The sequence below is a fragment of the Vigna unguiculata genome, chromosome 3, assembly GCF_037176805.1.
Source record: "Vigna unguiculata cultivar grain cowpea cultivar isolate G323 ecotype 2 chromosome 3, ASM3717680v1, whole genome shotgun sequence".
Classification (NCBI taxonomy): domain Eukaryota; kingdom Viridiplantae; phylum Streptophyta; class Magnoliopsida; order Fabales; family Fabaceae; genus Vigna; species Vigna unguiculata.
The window spans coordinates 60,667,269-60,690,229 of NC_140794.1; the positions used below are offsets into that span (position 1 = coordinate 60,667,269).

At 27.9% G+C, this 22,961-nt stretch overlaps 1 protein-coding gene and 1 long non-coding RNA gene across 2 annotated transcripts; one reads left to right on the forward strand and one right to left on the reverse strand.

The window, feature by feature from the left end:
• Window positions 1–10,760: 10,760 nt before the first annotated feature.
• On the reverse strand, window positions 10,761–12,652 carry LOC146887991 (uncharacterized). Its single transcript, XR_014993381.1, has 3 exons — window positions 12,201–12,652; window positions 11,203–11,729; window positions 10,761–11,113 (listed from the first exon to the last, which is right to left on the reverse strand). It is a non-coding gene; the product is annotated as an uncharacterized LOC146887991 (long non-coding RNA).
• Window positions 12,653–16,635: 3,983 nt separating this feature from the next.
• Window positions 16,636–18,226, forward strand: LOC114176687 (putative receptor-like protein kinase At5g20050). The gene has a single exon (XM_028061799.2). It carries the CDS (start codon window positions 16,770–16,772, stop codon window positions 18,105–18,107), a length of 1,338 nt encoding a protein of 445 aa, XP_027917600.1. The 5' UTR covers window positions 16,636–16,769; the 3' UTR covers window positions 18,108–18,226.
• The last annotated feature ends 4,735 nt before the right edge of the window (window positions 18,227–22,961 follow it).

Here is a 22,961-nt window from a genome sequence, read left to right on the forward strand (position 1 = left end):
TGTTAAAAAAAAGCTTTTCAGAATAATAATCAAAATAAAAGAGATTTTTAAAATAAATAGTTAAAAATAAACTATTTATAAAATAAATAATTTTTAAAATAATAATTAAAGATAAAAATAGAAAATGAAAAGTTGACAAAAACAGAAATTTTTTTATATATCGTTATAAATTATAAAATTCAATTAAATTATTATTCTTAATTGTCTCACTGACGTAGGATTTTAGCTCTGCCACTGTATGTATTATGTCATTAACTGTTTTATGTACACAAACAAAACGAGCAAAAACACTACATGAAGGACACTGAAGATTATATTTTTATGTCTTGATATATATATATATATATATATATATATATATATATATATATATATATATATATATATATATATAGTAATGTTATGTAATTTTTTGAAATATGGTATGCTGTTTACATGTCTTATATTGTATTTTGTTGGGTTATGTTTTATGCTTTTTTTTCTAGTATGTTACATTAAAGATGAACAAAATTAAAAATAAGAGAGCAAACCTTAAAGAGTATGAGAAGTTAAACAAATTAATACTAATATTTTAGTAATATTTATGAATAATTAATTATATTTAAGAAGCAATTTATAATTTATAATATTATTAATGTTTTATTGATATTTATATTTCTATTATAATAAAATAGTAATTTAAAGGTTTAAATACTGTTTTTTTTCTCTTTTAGTCCATTTTATTCAATTTGATCTTTTTTTAGTGCGTTCAATTTGGTTTCTGATTTGTTAAATTATATTTAATTTTGTCCTTAATGACAGAGTGTACAGGAGAACATTGTTTACATGATATAATACTATTCACATTATGATTGGTTGTGTTTTATTCAAATAAGTCCCTAAGTTAGTTAAATTTGTTCAATTTAGTCCATATTTTAGTTAAATTGGTTCAATTTAATCTCACCCTCCATTTCATAACCATTGATCACTATCACTACTACCACCACTACTGTCACTGCCACCACCATCACCGTTATTATCACCACCACTATCACCATAACACTAATAAAATACGTATTTTTTAAACAATAATTTCAAAAGGAATTATTGTATAAGTCAAATTATTAGTATTTTTTTTACTATTTTTTATAATTAAAAGAATTATTTTATTTTCCACTGTCTCGCTGTACATATTTGATCCCAACATAACATTAGAATTAGAATTATTGTATAAGCCTTCTTTTGTTTTCATATGTATATAAAAGGAATAAACCTTTTTTCTTATTTTCATTAATTTTATTTCTCACCTAAATTTGACTATATAGCTGGCAAGGTGCAGGCATTATTGACGGAAAAACTGAATTTAAAAGTTGTTCCTTTTTTTCCATTGTTTGAAACATGGTTTTGTTGATTGAGATAAATTAAGGGAAGACAGAAACTTAGAAAATTAAATTTTAAATTTAAAGAAGAAACATAGAAATGAATGAAGCATAGGTGTAAGTTGATGATGCCTAAAAAGACGGTCACAAAGTGTTTATGAAAGACAATGAGTAACACTCCACTTGTCAGAACCATCATTACTTGCAACCCCAAATTCTTAGACCTAAATATTGTCAGTTCTGATTAAGTCTCTCTTTCTATTTCCAATGTAAACTGGACAACAAAATCTAATTATTAAAGCATTGTCGCACATTTGTTATTTTCTACATTAAAGTATAACATATTGATTTTAGAGTGTCATATAAAATTATTTTAAATGGTTTTTGATAAATAATTTTCTATATTAAATTATTTAGACTAACCTAAATTACTCAGATTGAAATTTATTTTGGTTGGACTTTTTTAATGTTTTATGCCTGAAATTTTTTTTAGTTAATGTTTGAAAAAAAAAATTGTGATCAACATTAATCGAAGTTTTTTCAATTAATATTTTATTTTATTTTATTTATTATTTTTATTGATAAAAAAATTAAAAATTAATCGAAGGACAAAATATAAAAATTAAAAAATAATAATGACAAAAGTTAATTTAAAAAAAAGTTTAATTCACATTTATAAAAGAATAATCTCATAAAAAAAACTTAATTAATTTTGATCGGAGAATAAAGATGATCTTCATCAACAATATAATATTAACAAAATAAATGGAAAAAAATCCTATTAAAATTAAGTGTTAATAAAAAAGATTAGTCGATGTCAACTTAAAATATTTCTCCTAATATTGGTAAAAAAAAAAAAAAACTTAAGTAACAGTGATCAATAAATAATATAAGTCTAATTGATATTTCTAAAAAAAACCCTTGATTATCAAAAATAATATTTGTTAACAAAGATGGAAAAAAATATTCGTTTCACATTAATAAAAAAAAACATCCATAATATTAAACACAAAAACTCTTATAAACATTAGATGAAAAATAAATTTGATTTACATCGATAATAAAATAATTTGATGATATTGATTAAAAAAATAAACATGGTTTTAACCCGAAATAATATTCAATGACATTTATTTTTGAGAATAATGTTTAGATTGTAATACCCGAATTTTTAACAAGCGGAACAATCTACATTAATTAAGTTGTCACAATTTTTCCACTAAAATGAAGTTGTAAAAAACATGAGAGAAAAACATATATAATAAATTTGATAATATGATAATCCCAAATTTCATCAATTATATTTTTAAAATTCTAAAATTTCAATTTTTAAAACATTTCTTATTCAAACAACATATTTTATCATAAAACAATTCAAACTATTTCTAAAACTAAATTACCTTTACATTTTTTCTATTCAAATATATAGTATAGTGTCATTCAATCTATCGTTATTACACACTCATACACACACACACACACATATATATATATATATATATATATATATATATATATATATATATATATATATATATATATATATATATAATAATAATAATAATAATAATAATAATAATAGTAGTAGTAGGATTAACAATTCTCTCAACCATTTGTGTGGCTTACAATTTTCATTTCTAAATAAAAGATGGAAAAAAAAATCACTTTGTACAAATTACAGTATAAAGTTTTTTTTTTTTTTAAGTATCAGATAACACTGTTGGGGAAAACTCTATCTTAGTGTGGTGGGCAGAAAGAATGTTATAGTAATACAAATCATAATGCATGTTTCATGGAGGGTTTGGTCCACTCATCAACTTGAACAATTACATTTAACTAAACTCATAAATGATTAGTTAGTTTAAGTTTGTAGATTAGGTTAGATCTAAAATCAGCCACTTCATTAGCGAGTTAAAAAAAAAAACTTTATAGGCATAAGAACTAGTGCATTTAGGTTTCAGACACATCACTAATATAAAGATAGAACATCCCTAAAGTATGGTTTTATATGTTCTGTTCAATTTTCCAATATAAAAAAAATCCAATAATTAGATGTTGCATGATAAAAAAAGAGAGTGAACAGCTGTTATGAGAATTTTAATATGAACTATATAACTATAGTTTGGGTTGCGAAACAGGACCAATTTGCCATAATCATGCGTATCAAATGATTTTAAGATTGCTATAACTGAACGTAAGACAACATTTGAGACAGAACCATAAATAAACAAAGTGAATTTTCTCTAAAGAATTGAAGAAAGTCGCTTTGTTTCTGCATCTTTTTACATTACGTTACACCACCTTGATTAAATAAATCAATGATACACATATATCAGACAATGTTGATGAAAATGAACGAAAATTTCAGTCCTTGAGTATATGATTAGTATACGCATCACATACATGAGCATGATTTTATCTGTAAACAACAAATTTCGGAAGAGATAGAATTGAGCAGTGTTCTTATTTTCTCCTCTTTGAGCAGATGTCTAATGAGAGAAAATCCAAAGAACAAAACCGCAAAAGATGAGCACAAGAGGTATGAGATGAACAGCTTTCTGTGGAGGTGGCTTACCATGGAGTGTCATTTCTTTCTTGTTAACAACATCGGAGGCAGAATTATGATGAATTGGCAAGCCCTGTGAATCTGCCATTTTAAGAGATGGAAAAGCTAAAGCAGTGGCTGAAATGTCAACCAAGAATTCACCAGACGCTCTTGAGATACTCGAAGATCTATGCATTTTTAAGAACAGAGAATTATATATAAACCGAATTCAAGTTTTGTCTCATATAATGTGTGTGTATACTATATACTATGTTATAAGGATTCCTCTAACTCCAAGATTGAGAGACGTTTGCGTACCAACCAACCAACCCTTTGCTTTCAGAGCTGAAAAGGTTTTGTTTTAATCGAGGTTGCCATTTACACGCTACTTAGCTGTGCTTGCAATTAACAAATGAAATCAAATTAAAGTCAAACGTAGGAGGTAAAACGGATTTCATTTTATAAGAGCAATGTAGGGGTTGAAAGCTTGGCTAAAAATGCAGCTTGTAGAGTATTTAAAGGCATGGCATGTGCATGCACTTGGTTGGAACTTGGAAGAACCAAATCCCTTCATAAATCAAAATATTATTGGAGTTCATCTGGTATGGGATGATTCATTATTACATAAGGTGTTATCTGTAACTTATTCTCCAAGAAAATTTGGAGTTCGAAATTTATAAATTTGGTTTTTTGAGAACCCCTGATCATAAATTCTAAAAAGAATAATTATATTATTCTAGTAATACTTTGTTTTCTTTATTAATAGCATATTTTATATATTATAAAATAATTAAAAGGTTTTAAAAGGGGTTTTATTTTCATCAAACATAGGTCATTCTATTAATTTTCAGTTCTCAATCTCTTTCGTTCCTTTTTAATAAAATGATCACATTCATTCTTTTTTCTTGAAGATCCAAAGTCATGGAAGCAATTAGTCTCATGAATTCTACCATACAATCAATTTTATATTAGCGAGCAATTTTAATTTTTCAGATGCATGTAGCTTTCTATAGCTATATGTGATTTTTTTGTTTTTGAGTTATATCTTCATCTAGTTGTAGTCCTTAAACCATTATTCCATTGTTGATTTTAGTCTTTGGGCTGTGAATATAATACCATTGTAAGTGAAGATGTTGTGTAAGGGGGAAGAACAATGATAAGAGCCTTCGTCAAGATAAGAGAAGTTGATCATTTAAATTGTTCTACAATGATAATTTATAATTACATAACCTTTAAATGTTTTTGTGAAGTTTGATTTGATGCAATTTTTCACAGTTTTTAATGATCTGTGTTCTATTTTGAGGTGGGTATATTTTTATGGTTGATGAATTGTTGGGTGATGACATGATTGGGTTGTTTAATGGTATGAATGAGAATTATATTTATAAGTGCTAAAAGAAAATGATTCTTGGTGAAAGGGATAGGTGTGTGAATTATGTATCATAAAATGTGAGGAATTAAGATGATAGAAACTGCTATATTAATTTGTTATGGATTCTTGTATTATTGTGACCAAATGTGATGTTGACATTGTTGAAAAAGGAGCAAATTTGAGAGGTTGGTATTATAGTAAATAATAATGTTGATAATGAGTATAATATTTTGGTAAAAGGAAAAATTCAATTGTTTAGAAGCATTTTTTTTTACTAGTGCGTGTCCACTCCTGGGCGGCTCCAAATATCTTTAGGGAGAAGGGGAGGCACTCAGCGGCTGGTTTGGAATTTAGAAAAACTCTAAATTTTTGTTTGAATTGTTTATGTCTTCTTTGGCTTAGAAATGAAAAGGTTGGTTCTCAGTGGCTATTTTCAAGGAAAAATACCACTATCTAAGATGTCAAAGTGTATTGAAAGAGATTTCGATAGTGAGACTATCCTAACTCTACTAGTATCTATCATAGAGTATGATATCTAGGTGGTGAGAGTCGAAGGAGGTTTCACATGACAGACAATATGATATGAAAGAGAATCATACTTAGGGAGTCAGTGAAGTTAACCATATCATGACTTGTTAATTTAGATTTTGTTTCATCTTAATCCCTCTTTAATGATGGCCTCAAAGAGTATGACAGGTGCATAGTCTTACAAGTCCGTTCAAAACACTAATCTTTCAAAAGTAATGTGTGTGAGTATAATTGTGATAAGAGTTGGATGTGCTAATGCTTTGTAATGATAAGTGAAAGCCTAACCCTAAATCATTTAGTTTGTCTTTGTAGTAAAAGATTTATTTAATATTCTTGTATGCATTAGCTTTTGTTCTATCCAATTAGTTTTTAAATGCATTAGCTTACCATTTTTATTCTCTTTTCTTGTGTTGCTTATTTTTATGCGATGATCATATATAAATACATGAGTAGAGGTCGGAACAGATGGGGTCAGTAGCTCAAGAGCAAGAGCCAATCACCAATAATTTAGAACCGTGATTAGTTCGAAAGATTTACTGTATGTTTTGGAACTGTATCAAACATACTTCTTATATTTTTGAAGTACTTTGGGATATTTAGAAAAAATTCATTTTGAAATAAGACGTTAAAAGAGTGTAATAGTCTTTAAACTTATTTTATATCGATATGTATGACAATTTTTTTATTGATGTTATTAAGTAATGACTTTTAAGTTTTTCAGTTCAACTCTTTAGGTGTTACAATTTTTCCATAGATTATCGAAATTCACTTAATAATTATTAAAAATGACTTGTTAATGTTAATTTTTATATATTTATTATGTGAGAGTTACAGACATTTAAATAATATTAATTTATTTTTAATATTTTTAACTCCATTTTATTTTTATTTTCTTATGATTTTGGTTTATATTATTCTTGTCATATATTTTTTAAATAAAAATTAAATATTATATGATTGTTTATAAATTAATACTCCAATTAAGATTTTAGTTATGAGAGTTGCATTAATTATTTTTAATGAGATTATTTACTCCTATGATTTTTAATTTAGATAACTTAGGAAACGTAATAAATTAATTTGAATTTTATAACGTTAAACAACAAAAAATCATGCTTAGTGAATTTTATTAAATAATTATTATCAAAATCAACAAATTTGTCATACTAAATTGTTTTTGTTCCTTATAAAAGAGGTTTTTGCGTTTTATCTTTGGTGCAGCATAAATATCTATTAATAAATTCAATATTTGTAATTAACATAACATATAAATTATTTGAGTTTTCTTGATACATATTTAAAAGGAAGATAAGATTTATTGATGTTAAAATTACAAATATCATTCTTTTAACATAATAGTAATATATATATAAAAGATTATAGTATCAAATGGATTATAAACTTTAATTAATAAATGAATTATATCTACATGAGACTTAGACTCACATTAAATTCCAACAATCTCTCTCTTCAAAATTTTGACCAAATTTAGTTCTTGATCGTTAGATATACTTAATTTAGTCGTTTTAATCAAATTTGATTAAGTTTAGTTAACGTTTCAGATGTGTTTCTCAAATAACATTGAAGCGGAAATATGTGAAACGGTATAAATAATTCCAATGTACCATAAAACACGTTCGAAAAGTCAAATAAATTTAACAAAATTTAAATTAAAAATGACTAAATCCATAAATTTTCAAAGTTGGGAGCTAAATTAGGTTAATTTTTTTTTTTAAAAAAAAGACAAATTCCATTTTTTACTAAAAATTATGAGAGAAGAAAACATATTTAAATTCAAATTTCACAAAAAAAAAAAACGGTCTCCTTAATTTCTTACTTTTTTTTAATTTCCTCTTACATATTTGCGTTTTAGGTATGTTTTTTTTTTTACCTTAATTGTTATCTATACCTTACAAAAATAAACCAGATATCAAAGTACTCTCAAAACTTGCCAAGGGTTTCAATGCTTAACTATATTTATAGACGTTTATCTTTTTCTAATGGTTCTTAGTGAGTGATAAAATTTATTATAATTTAATATTTTTTTAAACCTAATTAATGTAATGACTCATTTTATGTGTGTATACAGAATAGATGACTGTGATAATTTAATTTTCTTTATGACTAAGCTTTAAATTTTAATTATATATTTAAGATATGAAGGTGGTTAATGCTTAAGGTGAGAGAAAGAGAGGTGAAAAAAAAAGAAATTTAATCATAGATCTATTAAAAATGGGTTTGGGTTTAGCTTGTTACTTGACAATTAGTGATATATTTTCGTTTTAATACAATAATAAAAAGTTATGATTTAAGTATAAATATTTGCATTCTATTAATTTTATTTAAATTTTATTAATAATTAATATAATTAAAATGTACTTACTCTTTGATAACTCTTACATATATGTTTATTGATCAGAAAATTAATATGTAATTAGACTTTAAAGAATCACTAATAATTTTAAATATAGAAGAAAAAAAAACAAAATCTAAATTGCTAAAATTGTATGGTAACAACAAAAACTAAAATGCTAAAATTGTATGTTAGACATCAATTTTTCTTTTGATAAATACATTAACAATTATTTTAAAAAATGGTGTTTAATTTGCATTCAATATTTTTATTTTTTTTTCGTCTTGCGAATGTTGCTATTTTTACTTTTTAGTTTCTATATGTTTAATAATTGCTATATTTTGTTAGTTCCTAACTATTTCTTTGACGTGCACTAATTAACATCAGTAACGATTACTCATATCAACCGATTTAAAACAAACAAATAAATAAATATTAGGAACATTTTAAAAAATAATTATTAAAATAAATAAAAAACGATTAAATTGTAGAGATAACAATGTATTTCACCCGTTAGTTTATTGCTTTTTCTTTGTTGGTTTGAATACTAAATTGTTAATTATGTTCCAAAAGTTTGGATCTTTGCATTTGCTGTGGCATCATCGTACAAACTCCATAAATAAGCACCAACTCCTGCAGACTTCAACGATCCACTTTCTTTAATTATGTTAAATGTTGTTTTCCTTATATTTAAATAAATTTCTTTACAAGTAGTTTGAAAAGCAATAGAATTTAAATTAGTTTAAAAGTTATTTTTGTTAATTAATTTAAACATAAATTAGGTGAATTCTAAGATGAATGATTGTCTTATGTGGTCCACCATGTTGCATTACTTTCAAGCGTTATATCAAATTAAGGTGTAAGATCTTATCATACACTTATTTTATCAAATCAATATCTCCTCTAATTATTTCTCTTCTTCCCTTCCTCTTTCTTTTGAACACCCTCCGCCACCACCCAACAACATTCCTTCTTCATTCTTCCTCCATTTTTGTCTCTCTTTTTCTTTTGTTGGTGGAATAACTTAACACCTTTTCGGCCTATCCCACAAGATAAAAGTTCCAGCATCGTAAAATACACTTGTAAAACACTTATTTTACATCTGAATTTATAATAATTTTTAAGTTATTCCACAATTTGAAATTTGAAAAATTCAAAAACAACAAAATAGGAGTAAAACGTATATAAAAAAAAACAAATATCGTTTTTAACTTCAAATCTTAATAATAATGTGTGAACATTATTCTTTATATGATGTTTAATTTATTTATACTATAAAATCCAGACTTCCATTTACATTCCTTTACATTCCTAAAACTATTTCATGAAGTACTTGTTGTAACTCTATTGTCACATTAATTCAATATGAAAAATCAAAAGTCAAAACCTGAGGTTTCAGTCAAAGTACAAAAAATGTGAACTAAGTTCAAACCATTCCATACGCTAGTAAAATGACACTATAAATAGCTCTCAATCAAGTGATGAAAATCACTTCACAACGTGGATTTGAAGAATCGCAAAAGTAGGACACATCAAATTATAGAAGATAATTACTAATGTGGTAAGTTGGAAGCAGTACTAAAAAATTATTTAACCCTTTTATAAATATTTATAAAGAAGTTTAAGTCTAATTTAATTTTTTTAAAATTATATATTTGTATATTATAAAGTTGTTTTATTTTCAATTGATGTAGAAAAAATAAATTTTATATTTAATTTAATATTAAAAAAATAGTTTTAAAGATAAGGTTTAAATTACTTATACATTATAATTTTATTTTATCTCTCTTTAATATATGAGTTATGGAAAGTGAAAACTACTTTTGGAATGTTTAGAACTAATTCAGTTTTCATATGAGTATTTTTTTTTATAGGCGTGATATTGGTATTATTTATCGAATAGTCTAATGAATGTGTAACTTTGAAAGATCTTTCTTTAATTTTTTTATTTATTTGCACTTGCCTTCTACGATTATAAGAAAACTGATAATCGTGTTTTCTTTTTTTCAGCTGAAGGATCGAGTTTAAAAAAATAGCTATATGCTTTTTCAAAAACATCAGGCAAGGCCCAAGATATCATTTGTTTTGAAACTTTTCCTTTCTGCACCCCATTATTACTAACTACACCTTCCTATTTGTGCGCCGTGTGTCAACCTTGCACCTCCATTCTCCTTTGCAGAAGAAAAGAAAAAGAAGAAAAATAGCTCATTTAAAAATTAAAAAGAAAAAATCATTTAAGAAACTTTCATCCAGAAAATATTTCACATTTTCCACAAAGTTTATTCTAAAGAGTTTGTACTAAAAAACTTGTTCTCAAATATATTATATATTGTTAAAAGTTTGTTTTAAGAATTCTCTTCTAATAAGCTGGTTACGAAATGCACTTTAAGCTTTTCAAAAAGCTTTTCTGAAAATCATATTCCAGAAAACTTATTTTTAGGATTTGGAAGTCACCTTTACAAGAAGGTGAAAATGGTTATTTCGAAAATTACTGAGGTACCAGTAGAATTTATCGAGGGGTTGGAGGCTTGTTTTGGTCATTCTCTCTTTTATGGCATCTTAGATATCTCATTGATAGTTCTGGGTTTGGGCTCAGACGTCTCGTAAATTTTGGGAGCTTCTCCCTGCATCCCAAACATTCTTATGAACCCCAAAAATTACATTTATGACCCTAATAAATTTTTTACCTATCACGATTGTTGAAAGAATTAAAATGCAATTTACTGTGGTTGTTCATGATTTTATTATTGAATTGCTGCAACTCACATATTTTTGTTCCATTGTTTCGTTCTTTCTTCTTCTTCTCTCTGTTTCTTCTTCTGCTTTCTCCAGTAGTCCCTCTCTGCTTTTCATCTCTTTCATTTGAAGATACTCTCTCCAGTGGTGGTCCCTGCAGTAGTCCCTGCTTTGTGAAGCATTAAGGCCATCAACAAGTTCATCTGTTCTCCTGCACCACACTGTAAAACAGGGATCAATACAAGGCAATTGAGTAGTTTGTTCTTACAGTCTTGCACAATCATTTGACAAAAGATAGGTAATACAATACAAGATAAAGCACAAGCATGGTTGCTGTCTCTCCGCTAACTGTTTGTGGTACGCGCATCGAAACAAACCAGGATGCATGGTTGGAGAACACATGCCCTTCCTCTTCTCGCTCTCACTCTTTGACGACGACGAGGATGTCGCCTCCTCTTTCTTCGTCTGACTCGTTGTTGCCACCGTCATTGAGCGCCGCACTGAAGACTCCGCACTCACTCTGCTCCACTACCAAGAATCTCACCGACGACGATGATGAAGATGATGGAAGGTGGCGCTGCACTCCGGAGTTCGCGGAGGAGTATATTTTGGGAGAGAAATTCATCGTCGATGTGGACGCGAACGCTGAGGAGTACGAGCGCAACCGCAACCGTCAACCCGCAACCGTGGCACCTCTAGTGACTAGCTAACACCACCGCCATCGCTCTGGTTCATCGGGGACAAGTGACGCACAACATCTCTTATTCTTCTTCTTCTACTCCATTGGTGCCTAGGAGGTTCTTCTCCACCTCCATTTCCAAACTCTACACCATGGACCTGCATTTTTTCCAAAAACGGGCATGCGTAATCCGTTTCTTTAAAGTATGAAATGGATCTCGAAATCTGGTTCAGAATTTTCAATGTTTGTTTTTATGAAACGGCTTTCGGGATCCATTTCATACTTTTCTGAAATGGATCACGAATTCCGTTTCACAAATTTTAAACTTTTTCCAGAAATGGAATTCGTAATCTGTTTCAGAAAAGTATGAATCGGATCCCAAAATCCACTTCATAAATCTCAAAATCCGTTTCTGGAAGTTGTGAAAGGGATTGCGTAATCTGTTTCATATAAAAAACGCAATTTTCACAAAACGGCTTTCGAAATACGTTTCTAAAAATCATGAAACGGATTTTGTAATCCGTTTCATATAAAAAACGCAGGACAGCTTTCGGAATCCGTTTGTAAAAATCATGAAATGGATTTTGTAATCCTTTTCGTTAACCTCTGTGCACCTGCCATTCACGAACCTTGCTGGAGAAGAAGGAGGAGGTACGAAACGCATCTTCACATAACCATTGTCCCTGCACTTCACACTGTCGCCTCCTACATTTTCGAACCACTATGACACGTCGGAGAAAAGAAGGATTGAGGTGCGAAAGGTGAGAGAGAGGGAGGGTTTGGTAGAGGAGCTGAGGTATCAGAAGGTTTGGTAGCTCCGAGAAACTGAAGTGGTCGAGACGCTGTTGGAAGTACCTGGTTTCGTAGTGAAATTCCAGTGGCGCGAAATGGTTTATATAGAGCTTCAAGCAGTTCGTAAGTCGTTCGTTTTTTACCAAAATGAAAACATGTGATATTTCTTATCCCCTGCATCATCTTCTCGTAATAGTTTTTAATCCAATAATAGTTAGAAAAAGTATTTTTTTTGTTGTTGTTACGCGAATTTTAAGAGACCAGAGGTGGAGAATTGCTGCTGCCACACAAAGGCCAGATCAAATGAGATTCAATATTGGGAGGTGCAGGAGGTGGAAGCTCTAGGAGGAAAGATAAATTTTACTCTTTAATCTTTATCTTTTACTTTAAAGGGCAAAGCAGGAATTAAAATAGTTTTTGGAGGTATTGAAGAACCCTTTGGAGGTGCAGGGAGAAGCTCCCTAAATTTTCTTCTATTTGTTTCCGGGGCTTTCTTCCTATACCTCCAAACATTTCTTTTGCACCTCCAAAATTTCTTTAAATTCCCAAAAAACCCTTTAACCATTTAAGGAAACTCACGGACATCACACCCTCAAAATTATTTCCGAATGTCAACTTTCGGAAGTTAAAATATATCATCGAAAGTCGATTTCCAAGAGTAAAAAATCATTACCGGAAGTCAAAAATCATTTCCCTAAAGTCAAAAAATTAATTTTATTTTAAATATTTTTAATTCTTTTTAAAATTTATGTTTTCTATCTTTTATTTTATTTTATTTTTTAAAATACGTATTAAAAATATTAAAAGTTATAAAATATATAAATTTTAAAAAAATTACTTTAGAAAATAAAAATAAGTAAAAAAAGCTAAATAAAAAAATTGAAAAATAATTTAAATTAAAATAATAAAACTTTAAATTAAAAAAAAAAAAATATATATATATATATATATATATATATATTTCTGTTTTTAGTTAAAGTTTTACTATTTTAATTTAAATTATTTTTCTATTTTATTTTTAATTTTATTTATTTTATTGATATTATTATAATTATTTTATTTATATATTTCATTTGTATAATATTTTATATTTTATTTGAATTTTTTAATTTCATTTAAAATTTAAATATTTAATTTGAATCAAATTTTTTCAATTATATATCTTTTTATAATTTTAAATTTTAATTTATTTTTATATAATTTATTAAAACTTTAATAAAAATAAAAAAGAATTAAAAAAAAGTCATATTTAAAATTATATATATTTATTTGTATATATATATATTTTTTTAATTTATATTTATTTTTCAGTATATTAAATAAAAATAAAATTATATATATAGATATTAATAGTTTTTTTAAAATATATATTAAGAAATATGAAAACGTAAAAAATAAATAAAATAATAAATTAAAAAACAATTAAAAGTTAGAAAATATAAATTTTCAAAAGAATTAAAAATATTTAAAATAAAATTAAGTTTTTGACTTCCGGAAGTCGACTTTTGGTAATGTTTTTTGACTTCCGGAAGTTGACTTCTGTTGATACATTTTGACTTCCGAAAGTCCACTTCCCGTGATATATTTTGACTTCCGAAAGTCGACTTCTCGTGATATATTTTGACTTCCGAAAGTTGACTTTCGGTGATACTTTTTGACTTCTAGAAGTCAACTTCCGGTGATACATTTTGACTTTCGGAAGTCAACTTCCGGTGATATATTTTGACTTTCAGAAGTCAACTTCCGGTGATATATTTGGACTTTCGAAAGTTAACTTCCAGTGATATATTTTAACTTTCGGAAGTCATATATTTTGACTTCCGGAAGTCGACATAATTTTGGGGGTGTGGTGTCCGCGAGTTTCCTTAAATGGTCAAAGAATTTTTTGGGAATTTAAAAAAATTTTGGAGGTGTAGAAGAAATTTTGGAGGTACAGGAAGAAAGACCCTTTGTTTCCTCTCTTAATCATGTCCATTTATTTACATTCATCCTCCAATTCATATAGGTTACATCTTCTTACATTTTCATATTTTCTTGATGCACCTCCATAATTTTAAGGAAATGACTTTATCATCCTTTATTAATAAATTATTTAAAATCCTAAAATCACTTGGTCTGTCCCACTCATATTTCACACTCCTGCACCTCCATTGTCTCGATTGATCGAAGATGTCAGTTGCATTATTTCTTCCAAATTGGGGTTGGGATGGAATCGGTGTTTCAGAAAGAAAAAATTTAATGTTTTTGGAATACTATACATCCGAAACCTATTTTTCTGAAATGCATTTTTCAAGAATAAATTAGTTTTATTTGATTAATTATTCTGAAGTAATTTGATCCTAATGATAAAATGGTTATATAATATGATTATGGTTCTCATATTTTGTGAACAGGTTTAATAATTTAAAATATAATCACATTTTTTTCTGCTAATTAGATCAATACTTATCTCTCATTTCATAATCTAACAACACATAAGTCTTTTTTTTTTTTTTTCTATTATTCATTTGTCGTGTCACACCTTAATATCATTATTACAAAACTAATATCAAAGGTCATATGCGGTCCTAAATACCTATCTACACAAATAACGTAACTATATTTCCTGTTATTACTTTTTTCATACACTAATTAAGTTCTACTAACCTCAGTTGTAAAAGGTAAAAGACAGCTCACTCCAACCAATTTATCTTCATTTTTCATTGCAAAATAACAAAATAACCTCCAATTTCATCATGCATTAATAATAGGACATAAGAAAGCATGATAAGGAAAAACATACGAAAAATAAATTTGTATTTTAGATTGTACAATTTAATATGTAATTTCGAAATGTAAATTAACAAGCTGTACAATTCAGTATTCAGGTTTATATTCTTGATTGTATAGTTCATTATGCAGAAAGCTAATATTTTTTTATTTAAGATTGCGTAATTTAGAATATTTACGAATTACACGATCTAAATTATTTACGAATTGTATAATGCAGAATTATAATTCAAACACACACAAAAAAAAAAAGCTTACCCACGATAAATCAAAACGAATGGAATGCAGATTCCTCCCACCACCACCACCAACCACCATAGATCCCAGCCAGCTACCAACAAGCACCAAAGCTAAACCATTCAACATACTTTCCATTTTTATTAATTTCAACAAGGGATATATTTGGAATTTTAAAAATATGGGGGTGGAGGAAGAAATGCCCATTCATATATATATATATATATATATATATATATATATATATATATATATATATATAAACCACGGATCTCATGATTTAATTTATTTGTTTTATGTTTTGCAAAATTTTTATTGGAAATATGAGCATAAAAAACGTTTTTACAAGTTATAAAAATAATATGCTCAACATCTCTCATTTTTAAGAATCTGTACTGCACATGTTTTTCTTCTTTTTATTCTAACGTAAAAGGGTGAAAGTATTATGTTTTCACACCGTGAAAGTTATTTTCTAAAATAATTTCTCAATCTCATCTCACTTTACCCTTTTTAAATATTTAATTTGGAATTAAATAAATTTTAAAATAATCCAAGAAATGACTCATATTTGCCAAACGTGTTTGTGAAACCCAGAATTAGTAATCCTAGGAATATCATTTTTGAAAACGTATTTAGGTAAAAAAAAATGATATCTTAAGTAAAAGAAAAAAAAAAATGATGTTGTACTGAAGACAGATGAATTTGACATCCCAAATTGAATTCTCACATGGTTGGAGGGCCATGTTATAAACAACCACACATGAGAGAGCATTGAAGTTTTCTCTCTGCCCTGAAGAACAGTTGGAGCATTTGTGCTAAATTTTGTGGAAGAGAGGGAAACAACAAAACAAAAAGTTTTGCATTTACTTCCCAACACGCCTCAAGTGCCCTCCACCCTCCACTGTTATGAGAGGAACCCAATTGTTGACCAAATTAAACCTCATCAACTTGTCCTCATTCTTCATTCCCCTTTGTCACTACATATGTTGGCATTGGATTTGGAGAACTCAATCATTGACCAAATCAAACCCCGCCTTTTACACAACAATTCTGAAAACTACAAGACCATGCATTTTTCTACGGTCTTCGCCCAATAACTTTGAGACTCGTGTCGGTTTTAATTATATTTCTTGGTTACTTCTAATGTACATAAATAAATCTTAAAACCACCCAACATTAAGGTTTTTTAGCCGTTTTTGACGATAAGAATGGTCCCCCTCACTAAAACTAATGAAATAGTTGTATTTATTTAAAAACAAGTTACACATTTTTTTTTCTTGCTGTCACTCATCACAACCTAATCTAACCTCCTTAGTCTTGTAAGAATACCAAGCTCTCGAACCATAAAGAGACCCTTTTGCCGTTGGTTTACTCCTTCACCAGAAAACAATGAAGTTCTAATGGAGGACAGAAAAGCCAACACAATCTCTGCGATAGCGGTGATTGCACTGATCATATTCATCATCGTTGCACGCGTCTCCCTGAAGCTTTCACACGCCTTCTTCCTCATATGTGGCGCTTCTATTGCTGTGATAATCGCGGTCTTTTCATGTGCATTCATAAGGCACCGTTACCACCGCCGGAGGAGGTTGTTGGAGTCACAGTTGAAGACGGAAGGGCGAGAGCTTCGAATAGAGTACAGTTTCTTAAGAAAAGTTGCCGGGGTTCCCACGAAGTTCCGTTACAAGGAGCTTGAGGAAGCAACGGATGGGTTTCAATCACTGTTGGGAAGAGGGTCCTCGGCTTCGGTCTTCAAAGGCATTCTCAGCGATGGAACTTCGGTTGCGGTGAAACGGATCGACGGAGAGGAGCGTGGGGAGAAGGAGTTCAGATCAGAAGTTGCCGCCATTGCTAGCGTGCACCATGTCAACCTGGTGCGCATGTTTGGTTATTGCAACGCCCCGACATCGCCTAGGTACCTTGTTTATGAGTACATCCCAAACGGGTCTTTGGACTGTTGGATCTTTCCCTCAAGGGAAAAGCGTGCACGTAAAAGTGGGTGTTTGCCGTGGAAGTCGAGGTACAAGGTTGCGATTGATGTTGCGAGAGGGTTGTCTTATCTTCACCATGATTGTAGGAAGAGGGTTTTGCACCTTGACGTGAAACCCGAGAATATACTGTTGGATGAGGATTATAAGGCTCTTGTTTCTGATTTTGGTCTCTCGACGCTTGTTGGCAACGACGTGAGTCAGGTGATGACAACAATGAGGGGGACAAGAGGGTACTTGGCTCCTGAGTGGCTTTTGGAAAGAGGGGTGTCCGAGAAAACTGATATTTACAGTTATGGGATGGTTTTGTTGGAAATAATTGGAGGGAGAAGGAATGTTCTTAGGGTGGAGGATCCGAGAGACAGCACTAAGAAAAAGTGGGAGTTTTTTCCTAAGATTGTTAACGAGAAAGTGAGGGAGGGGAAGTTCATGGAGATTGTGGATCATAGGTTGATTGAAAGTGGGGGTGTTGATGAGAGTGAGGTGATTAGATTGGTGTATATTGCATTGTGGTGTATACAAGAGAAGCCAAGGTTGAGACCTACCATGGCACATGTGATTGATATGCTTGAACAGCGTGTGAGGGTGGATGAACCCCCTGGTTCCAGAATGATTCTTGTTGATTTACTAGCCGTTGATGAAGACCCTGTAGATCATCGAAATCTTGCAAGGTTGTTGACCTCTGTTTCCAGCAATGTCGATTGCACATCTACTTACTCACTGGGAACAACTATTTTATCTGGCAGATAGTAACTTCTCTTTCACCCTACTTTTTGCTTCTCATTACTTACTTCAATTGTATAAATTGGGACACAGTTCTAATATTTTCAGTGTGGAAATTATATACATATACAGAGTTTATCCTTTTTTTGTTTCTCTATAATCTATTTTTCTGGGTTCTTCTGCAAACACTGCCTGTATCTAAAATGCCATGTTCATAAGTCAGTCTTGGCATTACTATTCTGCGTGTGATTTGGAGGTTCCTTTGACTAAGTTTTTGCTGATCTAGTCTTCAATTTTTTTACGCTAATCAGTCTTTTCTTGCTAAGGTAATAGGAGTGAAATAATACAGTAGAATCAATAAAGAAAAAGTGGTGGGGATATATGGAAGAAATTGTCAAACTTAAAAAAAAAAAAAAAAAAAGTAACTCCAGTTTCACTTATTGTTCCTTCTTTCCTAATAACTAACGGATAGTTTAGAGTGTAAAAAAGATAACTTTTGTAAGTTTGTGTATGATAGCGTCATTACATTAATTTATTTAGTTTACTATGAACGAGGAATCGGTTTTCTCACCTTAAGGAGCATATGGTTAAAATTTAGAGTATGAAAACAATTTTGGCTCACAAAACTAGTCCTATTATTTATTTATTCTGGATGTTTTTATTTTTTGACAAAATAATAAAGGGTACTTTCTGACAAATTAACTTTCTTATTACATGTGGAGACTTGTAATACAATGCAGATAAATCTGCAACCTCTGACTTGTTCATGACAAAGACAAATGTTGATATTCTTGATACTTCGTTTTTAACAACATTTTTAATTATAAAATGAAGTCTCATATGTTGACTTCAATGATAAAGCGCGTGAGCTTAAATACAAAAGCAGAATTAAAATGAAATTTCACCAAAAAGAATACGAATTTTTGAATAATCAAGAACTCTTTTTAAAACAGCATTAAATAATTTCAGGGTATTTTCCATCTAAAATGACCAGTCAGTTGATTATTTTCTCTTCCGAATAGTAAACGGATATGGATATATTTACATCCAAAGTGATTTGGTAATTACAATTTTTTAATTGAAAAAGAATATTATTCGATTCTCAAGTTATGATTTTCTTACTAGATATGTATCATACTACTGTCGGTGAAATTCTGAATTTTCAAGCAGTGTATTGAGTCATTGATCTTAAGAATTTGGGAAGGATTATTCAGAAAAAGTAGGCTATTTCCATTGGATAATAAATAGGAGCATTTCACGCCACTAACTCTGTTGTCAAGTTTATTTGGAAGATTGAATAATTTGTCAAAACCATGGAAAATAAGTTCAAGAGTTGGGAGGAATAGTATTGTCATGATAGGCTGCTAAATACAATCACAAACAACTAGATGTATCATGATAGTTTTAAAATGCGGAATTATTGAATAATATCCTCTATTAAAAATATTAAAAAAAATATCCACCATTTCATTTGTCTGAAAATTACTTTATTCACAAGCAAAAGTACTGAATATCAATATCACTCATGTCAAAATATTAAGTATGATAACTAATTCTATGTACAAAATGTTAGGTATGGTGAAGAAATTGTCCTTTTTTTATCTTTGAAACTTATGGGTATGGGACGTACAGAAATTTATAAGAAAATCTAAAAAAATGAAATGAAATAGCTGTGAAAATAAAAATAGGTTTAATTATTTTTTTCTATTATAATATACATATTTTTAACATTAAAAAATTATATTTTTTATTTTGAATATTTTAATTTCATTTTAAAATTTTATTTACTGATATTTCTACATAGTCATATTTAATCTATCTTTTGAATGCGTATAATAATGTAAAAGACTAATTACTATTATATTTAATACTCTAATTAATAGAGGAATATATTAAAGATCTATTCAGAGAAGATGTAATAAAATAATAACTATATCATATTTTAATCAATTATTTAGTGTACTAAGATTTCTTTATCATTTGTACATTGTAATATGCTAATCTAGCGTATATTTTATTTTAAAGGTAGTTGCTTTTAATATATTGACCGGATAATTATAATTTATCTTTCATCTTCTCATCACTCGTACTACTGTATCATATTATTGACCACCATATAAGTCCTAACGATACAACGTTAAAAAAATTACAGAAAATTTATCGATGAACTAAATTTTAGAAATATGGCTAACAAAAAACAATTTTAATTTTATAATTTTAAATCATACCGGTATGTCTTAATGATGTACATTAAGCACGTGACAATTTATCTCTTAAATGTAAATTTACATTTTTTCTTGACACTACGGTTTAACTCAAAAGAATTCTATATGGAGACCCGCACATATACGATATACGAGTAGTAGTTTTTTCGTATCTTATCCATTCAATAAATATTCGTTTAATATATGTATTTATATTCGTATAAGTATCTGTTATGCGGGTATTCGTATATTTTTTTTTTAAATCAACGAATATTCACGGGTACCCGCGGATACATATAAATAGAAAAATTTAATATTTAACAACAAATTTTAACTATAAATTTAAATAAAAATATAATGTATAACATTTATAAATTTCAAACAAAGTGCAAATAATCCATTTAAATAGTATTGAATGACAGTTTACAAATTAGTAGAGATTTTTTAAACCAATTGATAAAAATAACTCATTCAAAATCAATGTGTTAATATTTTAATAATTTTTTTTAATTTTTTAATTTAAATTAGAGTATAGCGGGTACAGATATCCACGGGTACGAATACTATCATATCCATACTCGTTCCGTTAACATGCGGGTATAAAAAATACTCATATTTGTTACCTGTGGGTATCCATTTTCAATATTCATTTCTTAACCGTTGCGGATTTTATCTGCAGATATCTGCAGGTACGGTTTTTTTTACATCCTCGTATATAAGATTTGTAGTAAGTAATTAGTACTCACAAGTATTTATTATCCGCAAGAAGTGGACGTTTGAATATCCGTTCATAAATGGATCAGTGAAAATACCATATTATCTACAAATCGTTACTCGCAAAAAAAAAATCTATTTTATAAAATTAAAGGCTTAAATATGTATTTGGTCCCTATTTTTGTTGTTTTTATTCAATTTGACCCTCATTTTTGTTTTGTATTAGATTAGGTCCTCCTTTTCGTCAAATTTTGGTCAATTTGATCATTTTTACTAAAGGTGTTTAAATAGTTAACGTTTTGTAAAAGAATATGCAACGTGTCAGCTTCTAGTTTTTTTTTTTTGAATTTTTTGAGCTTTTTTTTGAATTTTCAAATTTTTTAAAATTATTTTAATTATTTTTTTTAATTCCAAAAAAATTGTCCACGTGCCAAACCATAATTGTACCACGTGCCAATGTTAGTGTCACGTGTCTGTTTATGGTTATATTATTTATTTTTGTTCAATTTAGTTATTCATTATTTTTGTTCAATTCAGTCCCTCTATCCGTGATTTTTGTTTAATTTAGTCCCAATTTTTATTATAATTAAACATTTTTCCCTTTCAATTTTTTTATTCCCAAATTTAATTTTTTTATGAATAATATATATATATATATATATATATATATATATATATATTTAAATTGACATTATTATTAATTATTTTTGAAATTCAATTATAAATTGAATACAATTCTTGGATTCAAATGTTAAATAAAATATAACTATTTAAAATATTATTAAAATATAATTATTAAATGTTTTAAAAGTATATATTAACATTTGTAAAATTGACATTCAAATCTAAAATATCTAATATTTTTATTGCATTTTAGATATTAAATTAAAATAATTTTTTTATATTTAAATGTTAATTTTATAAATATTAGTTTATTTTTCTAATATATTTTTAATATTTGAAATATTTTTAAATATCAATTTTAAAAGTATCAATATTTTAGAATATAAATATTAGAAAGAAAACATTTAATATTTATATTCTTATAATATTTTAAATAATTGTATTTTTATTTAACAATTAAATATAAGAATTTTATTCAATTTATAAATAAATTCAATAATTTATAATTGAATTTAAAAAAATAATTAATAAAAATGTCAATTTAAAAAAAAAATATTAGTATAATTTTTAAAAAATGGTATTAAATTTGGTGTCAATTTGAAATAGACAAAATTGATTCATTTTAACCAAAATTGGAATGAAAATGAACAAAAAAAATGAATATAGGGACTAAATTGAACAAAAATAACGATTATAGGAACAAAATTGATAAAAAAAATAATACAACCACAAACTAACACCTGGCACCGACATTGACACATGACACATTATGACTTGACACGTGGACAATTGTTTTAAAATTAAAAAATTGAAAAAAAAACAAGAGTTGACACGTGGCATGTACTGATAAACAACGTTGACTACCTAGACACAGTTAGTAAAAAGGACCAAATTGACCCAAATTTAACAAAAATAAGAATCTAATTGAACACAAAACGAGAATGAAGATAAAATTGAATAAAAGCAATGAAAATAGAGATTAAATATATATTTAAGCCTATACTAAATTAAATTAAAATTAAAAGTTTATATATATTTTGTTAGATTAAATTTAATTTAAACTAAAATTTAATTTTTATATTTTTTTTAATTTTATCTTAAAAATTTATAATATATATATTTTTTAAATATCACACGGTTATCCATGATAATATGCAAATATTTTTTAAACAAATATCCAATTAATGGATAAATATTTTTAGGATTAAATATGTTTTTGGTCTCTTCATTTCCAGTAAATTTTGGAATTAGTCCATTTTGAAACTTTGAACCAATTTAGTCCTTTATCGTTTGAAATTAGTATATTTAATCCTTCTAATCATTTTTTTTATTTTTTTTA